At 34.6% G+C, this 13,134-nt stretch overlaps 1 protein-coding gene across 1 annotated transcript; it reads left to right on the top strand.

The window, feature by feature from the left end:
* The first annotated feature begins 7,187 nt into the window (after positions 1-7,187).
* Positions 7,188-12,922, top strand: LOC116025562 (serine/threonine-protein kinase Nek5-like). Its single transcript, XM_031266827.1, has 14 exons — positions 7,188-7,691; positions 7,797-7,863; positions 8,323-8,388; positions 8,492-8,538; positions 8,654-8,699; positions 8,896-8,976; positions 9,070-9,112; positions 9,223-9,272; positions 9,552-9,633; positions 9,871-9,920; positions 10,046-10,119; positions 10,190-10,241; positions 10,319-10,954; positions 11,047-12,922. The coding sequence occupies exons 1-14, from the start codon at positions 7,594-7,596 to the stop codon at positions 12,613-12,615; spliced, it is 2,961 nt and encodes a 986-aa protein (XP_031122687.1). The 5' UTR covers positions 7,188-7,593; the 3' UTR covers positions 12,616-12,922.
* The last annotated feature ends 212 nt before the right edge of the window (positions 12,923-13,134 follow it).

Below are 13,134 nucleotides of genomic sequence, written 5' to 3'. Positions count from 1 at the left end.
TGATATATATTTATATATGCTGACATCTATTTTTTTGGGTTTTTTCTTTGTGAACATTTCTTGCTTATTTTTGTGTGTAAAGTTTTGCTATGTCCTAGGAATTTTGAATTTGCAGTATATATATTTATATAGCAAATTTTACTTTATTCATTTTCTTTTTAATGTATGCAAGACAATCAAGGAGTGGTGTGTGAAGTTGATCTAGAGATTGGCTTCTGATTTTTGTAACAGGAAAAGGAAGAATACATTCTTTTGTGGAAATTTCTTTCTTTTGTTTTTAATGACAAATTTGTGGGGATTCGGTAATTTTAGTCCCATAGTTATACTCGTAGTTTAGAACAACTTTGAAGTTATTAGGTGTGTAAAATTAGTTCTTTAGTTTTTGCCCAAGTGATGTTTTTAGTCTTATTTGACCGAAATTGTTCTGAAACAGGTATGAACACTGATTTGGTATGCTTTTTAGACATTTATTTGTATAGTCTTCTTCCTCCTACAAAATGCTCTGGCCGACCTACTCCATTCGTGTATTTTTAGACCTAAATGAAGCGGATCAGTCAAAGCATTTTGGAAGAAAGAAAAAATTATGCAAATAACTGAAAAGATCTTGCTAGATAGGGTTCATGCCTTTTAAATTTTTCGTTAATAAATTAACAATTTCTATTAGGCGGAACTAAAAATGGTATTTGAGCAAAAATTCAGAAATTAATTTTACACTTTTAATAACTTAGACGAGTATAACTTAAGATTGAAAATGCCATTTTTTTGTTTTTTATTTCTTTCAACTTTTTGACTAACATTAATAATTGAGAATTAATAATTAAGATAAGCCCATGTGGGGTTTAAGATAGTGAATGCTATAACATAAGCTGGCAGGAAAATTTCAGATCCACCATGTTGTATGAAGATCCCACCCAATCTGGGACACTCTAAGTATGTAACATAGCATGTGTACTTGGTATATTTATTGAATATGCTTCTTCAAATGTTTAAAGAAATCTTCAAAGTACAACCATACATTTATAATAGCAAATGAGAAAAGATTGGAAGGGAAGGTCTCATATTGATTAACTTTTACTCATAATAAGTTAGCTTCATTCTGCCATGTATATCTTAAGGTGTAGTAAAGGCTTGAGAGACAACACTGCAAATTGTCAACTAAGGGTGTGTTTGGAAGCTCGGGAATAATTTATGAAAATCATTTTCTAGGTTTCCAGTGTTTGACAAGGTGGAAAACTTAAAGTCAAATGGAAAATAATGTCTTGGTCAATGAAAAATACATCAAATGTTTAGGAAAATGACTTTCCTTTTTAGGAGAAGTCATTTTCCTAAGTGCTTCTACCAAGTTCTCTGTCCTCTCTTACGCTGTGCTTCTACCAAGTTCTCTGTCCTCTCTTACGCTTGTTTTCTTCTCGCCTTTTTTTCGAAAATCAGTCGGTCAGACGTATAGTTTTAAGGAGGCGGGATGATGCATCCTACATTAGTTAATGCCTGAGTTCGACGGTGATATCAGGAGGGCGTGGCATTGGATTTGTTTATTGATCAATAATTTTGTTTATATTTTATCACTTAAAATAATTTAGAATTAATTTCTGCCATCGAGAGTCTCACTTGATGAGTAATAAGTAACTATTACAATAAGTATTATTTGATTTGGGCGACCTCCTTGTACATAAAATTCTTATATCTTGCTTTACACAGCCTCAACAAAGTCAGAAAAAAGCCCCGATAACATATCTAGACTTTCGGGTTTAGACCACTGCAAATACATTAAATTCGACTTATCTAACTATTAAGATTATTACCAACCTATAACACATGTATGTGAAATAAATACCATAAGGTTCACATCCAATAATGTTGATGTATCATGGATCATGACAACCAAACATAATGCATGTTATGATCCATCATAGCTAGACCTCCAAGATGCCAGTCATGTCACCTCCAGTAACATATACAAAGATTCCAAGAGCAAAGCTTCAAGGATAAAGCCCAATTTGGAGGCTTTCTTTACAATTATTATAGCTAGCTAATCAACCAAAATGGACAACCATTACTTTTTAAAAACTTGCAATCTCATTTTAACAGAACACAATTTGTCTCTTTGGGAATTGGGAACATTTTATAAACCTGGTACAGAAATGGAAAAGATTAGCATATATTTGTTCCTGTATAAAGATAACATGCACAAATTTATTAAGAATATGACAAATGAGAAAGACTCTCTTTAGTTTCTTGAACAACTACTCAATCATGGGAGGTTGTTTTCATGTTTTTGTGTGATGTGTTTTCGCTAAGTGTAATATATATGTACTCGGAATGTTTTTATAGAAAGATTTTGATGTTACATATGTTGATATTGTCATGCTAGAAAAAATGTCATATATCTACTTCTTTTTAACCATTTGATATAATAAAATATATATATAATTAGGTGATCCTAGCTTTGCTAGAGTGGCTAGACTAATTATAAGTCCACACACAAGATTTTGCTTCTAGAGTCACGGTAGAGGTAAATCACGAATGCCGCAATCCGTCCACCAATCAGACCTTAGTTTTCATCATGCGCGCACAAGGAATCCAATCTATACCTTCCATCATCATAGGCCTTTATTTGTTAAAGGAGGCATTGAAGAAAAATTCTATACACACATATAGAGGAAAAGATTTCGAGGTCTCTGCTGTCATGTAAAAACAAGAAATAAAATGGGTAGTTTTATAAGAATTTTTTTTTTTTGTAAGTCCTTGGTATTATCAAAACACATCCACTCTTCCTATTTTTTAAATGAGGTATCGAAATACATGACAATGTTGCGTTGAATAAAAATTTCTATAGGCATATAAGAAAAGACTTTGATATCTTTTACTCGTATTGTCATGTTTAAAATGATAATGATAATGATAATGATAGGCTGTCATTCTGCAAATTTAGCATTGGCAATGTGACATGGCAAGAGAGAGAAATATTGATGTGTATTGACAAGGGAGAGAGAATTGGCTAAATTAGCAATAGGAGAGAGAATTTGCTAATTTGTCATGATGCACCTTTTGTGCTGCCAACTCACCTTTTGTTTCCTTTTTTATTTTGATTATTTCTGTTAATATTATTTTAGTATTATGTTTATAATACAATAGAAAAGTGAGACCCATTTTTGAGAGTGAGAGATATTTGCAGGGATATAGAATAAAAAATGTATAATTTGCAAATTTGATGATGTGGAAGTAGGACCCATTTTAGAAAATGTGAGGGATTTGCAGGAATAATGATAATAATAGGACTAATTTTGGAAGAAATTACTATTTTCTCTTCCTTTTTTAACCACTAGATGTAAAAAAAAAAAAAAAATTCTTGTTCTCACAAAGCATATGGTATTCCCACCAGAGTATGTGATTATATATGTGAGATTAGCCAGCTAATTCTTACTCCATAAACCCTTGCACAAAACTCTTTAATATGATGTTATACATCTAAAAGTAAATTTCTCAAATTTAATTTATAGTTACATTAATGGTTGGATTATTAACTGTCATTTATTTTAGAAAAGAGGCATTAATTTGAAGTGTGAGCTTTTCATTTTATATATATATATATATATATATATATATATATATATATATATATATATATATATATATTATGGAGAAGAATATAATTTAGAATGGTTCGTTGTTGTAGGTGTTAGTAAGGTGATGGGGCCATGAAGACAAGTGAGCAGAGAATTCAACTGGAAATGTGTGTCGTTTAGCGGAATATTCATGTGCGCATTATAGCCGCCGACGCACTAATGAGAATCGGACCAACGATATAAAGATAGGCTTAGCCACCCCACACGGCATATGGCGCTCCCTAGTCCCTCCCCTCTCCCACATTAACGACCATTTCATTCCACACATTAATTAATTCTTATGTATCACCTCATCAGTTTAAATTACATAATGTATATATGGATAAAAAGAAAACTCTTTTTGTACACACTTATTTCTTGTTGATCCAAGAAAACATATTAGAAAAAAAAAATTAATGAAATTTATAAACGAAGGAAATGAAAATGGAAAGAAACAGAAAATAAATAAATTGAAAAAGATGATTATTTATTTTTTTTTAAAATTATATAGAGTATCACGTGGTAGCGTATATTAGCCAGGTTCCAAACACAAAACAACAACAAGTGTTTGAGAAAACCACGTGGCTATCATAAGCTGACAGCAAATACCATTGGATAATGTAGTTTTTAAAATTAATTTTTTTATTTTATTGTAATACACACATTTCACCCTAATCATTTCATAATACTCAACTTTGACTCTGAAAGATTGAAAGTGATTTTATATTGGAAATTTTTTAACCTCTTAAGTACTAGTTTTAGTATGTAAATGTATTAGGAATAGAGTAATAATAATAAAATGTGACTAGAAATGGTTGTATAATGTTGTTAAAATAATTTGGAGAGACTAAGTATAATTTCAGTGTATAAAGTAGAAGAATAGTAACTAGTTTTGTTAGAAAATAAGTTATATATTCTTCAGTATAAATAATTACTACACTATTTATACAAGAAAGTACTTAGAGAAGGCAGCAGTTATCAAGATAAGATAATTATGCTTGATGATTTTGAGATGATCTCTTGCATGCATTTTGTGCATCAATAGTAGTTCAAAGTGTATGTTAACATGTCCCTTTGTCTCTTACTATTAATTTTATCTAAAGCATGCATTAAAATACACTTTTAGATTTTATGTCACATTGATGATAATATAATGAAAATTTATTTAACTTAGATCGGAGAGATTAGATTGAATGCAATGGTCCTAATTAAATGACCAAGATGTATATACACACTATTATATGTGTATCAAATCGATTTGCAAAACCCTTTTTTTCATTTAAAAAATAACCTTATTTTTCATTTTTTTTTTTCCTTTTACCAATGATAAACCTTAAGAGGGTGCCTTTTAAAACATAGTTGTATGGCTCGTATACAACGAAACACCAACAACATCTAAAAAGAGAAAATACTAATGATCGAATTTATAAATTACTACTCATATTATTAATAATCCAAATCTGTTTTATTTTTTAGATAATGATGAAAACCTGCATCAACTATTTAAGGATTATACTAGATAAATTTTTTTTTTTGTATAATATCTTTCAAATCACATATAAAAATGTAGACAAAAATCTGGTCTTTTTCGAAAAAATTTCACCAAGAATAAATAGATAAAATTCTCATATACATCCATCCACAATCAATGAATCATTGGTAATTGGAGAGTTTGCTAAAATTGAGAAAGCTCGTTTTGTTTTAGGATCTAAAAGTAGTTTTGTCGGCGAAGAGCAAACAAATGCATTGAGATCAGCTTCGCACTAATTCCTAATATTTTTTTTTTGAAGGGACTAATTCCTAATATTTAACAGCTTCAAATATTTTAATTGGTTTTGCCCTCTTTTTTATTTTTTATTTTTTAATATTTTGGGAAACTTCAAGCAATAATTTATCCGATTCATATAATTGATGTGAAATGACTTTATTGTCGGGTCTATTTTTTATTCTTTTAACAATATTTTTTTTTTCTTTTATATTCTTTATTTGAAATTTGAATAACAAATTTAGAAGCAACACCAGGGTTTTTTTTATTGAATTTTGTCAATTTTTTACATACTTAGTTGGATGAGAGAGGAGAAAAATTAAGAGTTTTTGTTAATTTAAATTTTTATTAGAATTACCTTCAAACTTTTTTATTAGAATTGAAAAAATAATTATTACAGAGAAGTCATGCTTGAGCATGACTTGCAACTTGCAAGCACGTGCCTTTCACACGCCCTCTAGGCGCATCAGGGTGATCGTCAATTGGTGAATACCCTAAATTTTAGATTTTTCTTTTTTCTCTTTATCAATTCAATTTTTTTAGAAAAAAAAAAAAAAAAAAGACGCAAGAGACACAATGGATTAGATCATATAACAATTCTTTTTTTTTTTTTCTGTGACGAAAAAAATTTGTAGTCACTACTTAATGTGGCTCATTGAGAGGGTATTAGCAATAATTAAATTTGTGACTTTTAAATACAAAAATCATGTCAACTACCTTGTGGTCTAGTGCACCAAGTTGCTCTTCCAAGTAGTGAAACGTGCGTACTAATCACAGTTAGCCGATGATTGCAATTTTTAATCTATGGTTGATTATGTTCGAATTCAAGCGTTGAGGGGTATAAAAGTTTTTTATTAAACAATAAAAGCTACAACATCAATTAATCACTCACAGATGAGAAGAAGCTTAAGAGTTGACTATGTGTGTACTAGTTTCAAGCAAATTTATGCACCGAAACGAGCAAATTATGCACCTGGAGTTTCATTTGCACAGTTTCAAGGTTTTACAAATTCATGCACCTTAAAGTGGAAATTTATGCTCTCTTAACTTTAAAGTTATGCACCTACATCGTGGAAGTAGTAATTCCTAATTTTTAATGTTAGGCAATCAAGGGTTCATAGTTGTGCACCTTACGCTTAAAATTCATGCACCTTAAAGAAGAAAGTTGCGTTCCCTAAGGTTCAACATTATGCACTTACGGCGTGGAAGTCGTAATTCATAAGTTTTAATGTTAGACAATCAAGGATTCAAAGTTGTGCACCTTACGCTTTAAATTCATGCACCTTAAAGGGGAAAATTGTGCTCTTTAAGGTTTAAAGTTATGCACCTACGACGTGAAAGTAGTAATTATTCTTAATTTTTAATTTAAGACAGCCAAGGATCCATAGTTGTTTGCCAATCTTGTGGTCAAGTGGCGACAAAAAAGATCATATTATCATTAAAAAACATGTCTTTTTGTCCATTCAATTAAAATTAACCTGTGGCAAACATATCACCCCTTTTTCACCTAAGAGTTCCTTTGAGCGTAAATATATATACTATTGGTCCACTTAATTTGAACCAATAAAGTATAAATCGAGTATAGCACACTTCAAATACCAACGGTAAGCTTTATTGTAAATCAAAATTGTTTACATTTTTATATTCATATGTTGTCCTTTGAAGTAAAATGAAAAATAGGAATAGCAAGGACAACATAGGAATTTAATATTCATCGTTCTTCTGCCCCATGGAACCAATAACTTAACCTACTACCTACCCAAGATTAGACTGATAAAGCATATCTTTCACTTAAATCACAATTGTACTAAAATATTACTCGCAAACTATTTTCTCTCCAAAAAAACTTGAGCACTTGGGGACTGTGACAACTGTTTCTTCAAATCAGCTCAGCTCCAGAAATAAACAAATCCAATAAAGAAATCACAACAACATAACACATAAACACCTTCACATGCCCCTCCTCCTCAAAAGAGGACTGTCATTTTCCTTTCCTTAATACTCAAAAAGCACAGACAGGCATATGCATTTGTGTTTGCGTTGGTTGTGCTGTTTACCTTGGGTCTGATCTGGAAATGGGTCGCAGAAGCTGCAGAAGATCCAAGGGCTGGAGTGGGTTTTGATTGATTCATTGATTGCTTTGAAACTTTCAAATTCTGTTTCTACTTTTTGCTTTTTTTTCTGGGGTGGGTTAAAGTTTGGAGTGTGAGAAGCAAATCAGCAATGGAGTCAAGAATGGATCAGTATGAGATCATGGAGCAGATTGGCAGAGGGGCATTTGGTGCTGCTATTCTAGTTCATCACAAACAAGAGAGGAAAAAGTAATGATTTTTATTCATTTTTGTTTGGTTTTATGGTGTGGGGTTTAAGGTTTTTCTCTTCCAAGATTGATTTTTGTCATTCTGGTTCTTGTGTCAATTGATTAGATATGTTCTGAAGAAGATTCGGTTAGCTAGGCAGACTGAGCGTTGCAGAAGATCTGCTCATCAGGAGGTGCATTGTTTGCTTCAATGGATCTTAATTTTGATTCTGACTTTTTTTTTTTTTTTTCTGTTTGCTCATATCATTGCTTCCTGAATTTGGAGTTTGAGAATAATGACAATAGAACAAGAAGGAATTGATTATTTCCATTTCTGAATCCCCTTTGACTTGATTCAGCTGGGATTTGTTTGAAACAGTTAGTACAAAAAGGAAATTTTTACCCTCCATGGATAAAAAATGCCCAAATGTATATTCACTGTCAAAAAAAGTTCCTAAATTTCATTCACTTTTCATTAAGTTTTGTTTAGACTAAATTAAGCAACTAGAGATCACTTATTTGATTTGTAATCTCAGCCTCTCAGGTTTATCTTTATCAGATAAAATTCAAATAACATCTACCCCTTTCCTCTGTGTAGCTGTCTCATCTAAGGGATATTCTTATATAAATATCTTTGAACTTTGGATTTGTAGATGGCATTAATTGCAAGGATTCAACACCCGTATATTGTTGAATTCAAGGAAGCATGGGTGGAGAAGGTGAGATGCACTGTGTTCTAATTAAACCATTGTAGTGCTTTTATGGTAAGATCTGTTCTCCTAATGTAAATGTATGTTTAATCTTGTGTAAACTGTAATACAGGGCTGCTATGTTTGCATTGTTACTGGCTACTGCGAAGGTGGTGACATGTAAGTTTTTAAGAAACAGTAGTCCATAAGAACAAGTATATTGGTATGTTTCAAATAATACTTTTCTCATTGCTGCCGAAAAACTTAAGTGCTTTTAATGGTTTAACTTTTATAGGGCTGAACTGATGAAGAAAGCAAATGGACAATGTTTCCCGGAAGAGGTATGTCGTAGATTTGACTTAATTATTTCAAGGTATCAACTCGGAATATTGTGAGATGGATTGAAGGATAAGATATAGCATTACTCCCTCGAATTACTATTCTCATAGAGCACATTATAATTGCTTTATAGTTTGTTTTATTTTCTTTTCTTCATTTGGGGATTGTTTGTCCTTTAAAAACAATGTTCTCGTGCAGAAACTTTTGAAGTGGTTCACTCAGTTACTCTTGGCCGTTGAATATCTACATTCAAATTATGTTCTACATCGTGATCTGAAAGTATGCATTTGTTATCTCTTATTGTACTCAGGTTTTGTATGCTCGATTTCATATATATTTACCTGGACTAACTCATTTATGACTCTGTGGCAGTGCTCTAACATCTTTCTTACAAAGGATCAAGATGTTCGCCTTGGTAAGTTTGGCTTTTTTGTTCATTTGTTCAATTCGGAATCACAAAAATCCGTTCTTTAGTGATTCCCCCCAAAAAATTGGTTATCCTTTTGATGATTCATGTTTGTACAGGGGATTTTGGACTTGCTAAAACACTGAAGGCAGATGACCTGGCCTCTTCGGTATGTGCTAAATACTCAGAGTTATTATTAAGTATCTATATTAACATATAGACGACAGAAATTGCAAAGGATTTTATCATTGCTTCAAAATTTACCGATTCATACTTGAGTTCATAGTCATGGTTAAGTCCTAATTATGTGAGCAAATTATGTACACATTCAAAGGTTTGCAACATTGAGGAAACAGAGAAAATTTGAAAAATTGCTCGAAAGAAGCTTGGCAATCTAGGCAGTTAGATCCCCCCGTATGAACTAATATCCTTGTGGTTTCGTCTTCAGGTTGTTGGAACTCCCAATTACATGTGCCCTGAACTTCTTGCAGACATTCCTTACGGTTTTAAATCAGATATATGGTCTCTAGGTAAGTCAAGATATTAATTCATGTCGATCAATGCCAATATTGTGAACCGAAGTCAAATTGTTAGTATAATATTGACCCATACTCGGTAGATATTTCATATCACGATTAAAAAGCCCACAGGTCTCTTCTGATATTATATAATTTTTGCGTGAGGCTGTGTTTTGGAGTACGTTTGCTTGTCATTTTGGGCTTCGGTAGCAGGTTCTTACGTTTAGCTAATGTTGTTTTCTTGACCAGGTTGCTGTATATATGAAATGGCTGCACATCGGCCTGCATTTAAAGCTTTTGTAAGATATGAACACTTTCTTCCCCGGTTGTGTGCATTGTCATGTCATAGTCTCTGTTTAATCCGGAAGCCAATATTCATTTGTAGTTTCTTCCGTGCATATGGTCACGTGCTATTATGTTTCAGGACATGGCGGGACTGATAAGCAAGATTAATCGATCATCCATCGGGCCTCTTCCTTCTTGTTATTCTCCATCTTTGTAAGTATTTACTTCTTGAAAACAGATTCTAAAAGTTTGATTTCTGATGTAAGGATGATTTCTTAAACAGGAAAGCACTTATTAAGGGCATGCTAAGAAAGAATCCCGAGCATCGGCCTAGTGTAAGCCCACTCGAAAACAGATTCTAAAAGTTTTGATTCTGTGCGTTTTTCTGATTACTTGAGCTCGACTTTCTCAGGCATCAGAACTCCTGAAACACCCGTATTTGCAGTCCTATGTTGAGCAATATCGCCCGTCTGTTAATGCTCCTTCAGCTAGGTCGCCTGAAAAACCCGGAAGCACTGGTAATGACAGTCGAAAGAATATGGCCGAAAGCCAAAGTAGCACGAGCTCTTGCAGCGATCGAGATAGTTTTATGTCGAGCGAGAAAAACATCCATGTGATGGGTTTGAATTGTGACAATAAGGGTTCCGATGCCAATTTGGCGTTTGCTGATGATGAAATTGAGTGCGGGCAAGCTCACCACGGGGATGAACGTGGAACGGATACTTGTAGTGAGAAGACAGAGGATCAGGAGGCGGGAAATCTCTTGCAGAATGAAAAGAGATCTAATTTGGAATCTAAACAACCTAGAACCATAAGGAATATAATGATGGCATTGAAAGAAGGGAAAGGTAGAGAAAATAGCTCTCCTATGAGAGGCAGCCGAGCAAAGGCTAGTTCTACGGGCACACAGAAAGCTGTTGAAGTGTCGCCTAAAGTCCCGAAGCCAAGCTCAGTTAGCCCTAGTTCTAGGACTAATGTCGAGGGATCAGCAAAGGCCGGTTTTGATTCTGTAAAACGGGCGCAATTAATGCCTTCTCTGAAGCATCAGGTATCAATGCTTAACTTATTTGCTCTAATTAGCTTTCCCTGGTTTTGCTTAGTTTATGGCTTTATGCATTTGTTGTTAACTTTTCTGTGTAGTTGCCCGCTATTGAATCCTCCCCGAAGACTAAGCCTAAACACGAGGGGGTTTCTCCGGGGCCTGTGAAGCACATTACCGAAGAGGGATTGCCTTCAAGGATGAGACAAAAAACGCCTCCTAGTTTAACTAGGCGACCATCATTTCCTTCAAGGATTAGGCAAGCGGGGAACGATGCTCCAGTTTCTGTGGACGATAATAAGGGTCAGGATCCCGAAGTGAGCCCCAATTCCACGTCTCGTGGATTTCATATCCATGCTTCGAAGGATAGCAAGCAACATTCTCAGAAGTCTTCGGTTGGTGGAATGTCAAACGAAATGCAAATAGATAGTAGCAATTCTGCTTCCTCTTCAGTATCGATTCAAGGATTTGAAATTTGTGACTCGACAACCCCATTTGTTAAACTGGCTGAACAGTTGCTTCAAACTCGCGAACAGGCTATAGATACAGACAGCCTAGGATCAAGGCCGTCTTGTTCAGTTACTACCTCCACACACTCTGATATTCCCGATGGTTCATCTCGGGATAACCTTGAACATAAGATCAAATTCGAGGACAGCCCGGATGACATTTTCGAGGAACGCCATCAACAAATGGACGCTGCTGCTTGCAGTGAGAAATCAGATCCAATTGTAGCGGTGGAGAATGCCCTCCCAAATTCAGAATCAGCGGTTGGTTTCAAAGACAATGCTCCAACTCGAACGCCCGCTAGCTGTTGTTCTGATGTGGAGCAGTCACCCGCCATTCCCATGTCCGGTGGTGATGACAAGCATATGGTAAAAGAATTCGTTTCTTCAGCAACCAACGGTGCCTCTCCAACTGCTGCTCCCGTTTCTTCGAGCCAAAACCAAAAGAATGCCCTTCAGTCAAACCACATTTCAGTATTGAAGGACGATGACAAGTTCACTTTGAAGGAACTATTATCGTCACCAACAGATCCATCAAATCCCTCCCCCGCTATTATCCCTCCTGTGTCATCAACGCAGGAGACTTTACTGCCCGAGAATGGGACTTTTCTGCAGGATGATAAACCATCCCCTAGTCACACTACACCGGCTTTTGATGATGTCATACATGTGATCCGGCACAGTAGCTTCCGAGTTGGTAGCGAGCAGCCACTGATCAAAACTCTGGAGAGAAACGCGGATATTGGGAAGCTGATAAACATGGTAAGAGATGAGCCCGACACTGCAACCCTCAACGATCCTTTAGCTCCAGCATCATCAATGGACGTCAAAACCAAGGAAATAGACGAGAAAAACCTCAGCAACCCCAACAGCTCTCCAGCTCCAATTCAAGATTCTTCTGAACCAGCAAAACCGAACAACCCTCCAGCAGAGGGAACACCGGTAAAAGAGACATTAGACGTAAAGTCATTCAGACAAAGAGCAGAGGCACTCGAAGGGCTATTAGAACTGTCAGCTGACTTACTCGAGAATAATAGATTAGAAGAGCTCGCTGTCGTTCTGAAACCTTTCGGGAAAGAGAAGGTCTCCCCTAGAGAAACCGCAATCTGGTTAGCTAAGAGCCTGAAAGGAATGATGCTGGAAGAGTCTGCTCACGGTTCATGATTACTATCCAAAAGGTATGCTTATTTCTTGCTCCATAGATTAGCCTTTCTGCATTTTTGCTTGGTAAAGTTTCACTTGAATTCCCCAACAGAAATGCTACATATGTCTACTTTCCCACTTTTTTCTTTTTCTTTTTCTATAATGTTTTTGTTATTCTTTTATTTAGTGAAGTGTACATATTGAGGATATAAACCCTGTTTTTTAATTCCTTTTTCCCACTGCAAGTGTAAGAATATGTTGTATAACATTGTACATTGTTAACATTTATTGGAATTACTGATTTGCAATGCTGTTTATTGTTAGTGTACATTTTCAACATTGTACAATATGATAAGTGGGCAAGTTTCAACATTGTACACTTTATTGGGCAAGTTTGTAAGCTATCTATATATGACTTTCACAAACAAGTCAAAAAAACATACTATGTTTTAATATAATGCTGATCGAGTTAGCGTGCTATCCTTGTATAGTTTACCCAAACAACCGTAAGAGCATGCAAACTATGTCGTGTGCACTATG

The sequence above is a fragment of the Ipomoea triloba genome, chromosome 7, assembly GCF_003576645.1.
Source record: "Ipomoea triloba cultivar NCNSP0323 chromosome 7, ASM357664v1".
NCBI lineage: Eukaryota > Viridiplantae > Streptophyta > Magnoliopsida > Solanales > Convolvulaceae > Ipomoea > Ipomoea triloba.
The sequence above is the reverse complement of the archived record's forward strand: the minus strand, read 5'-3'. Positions and strand labels throughout refer to the sequence as shown.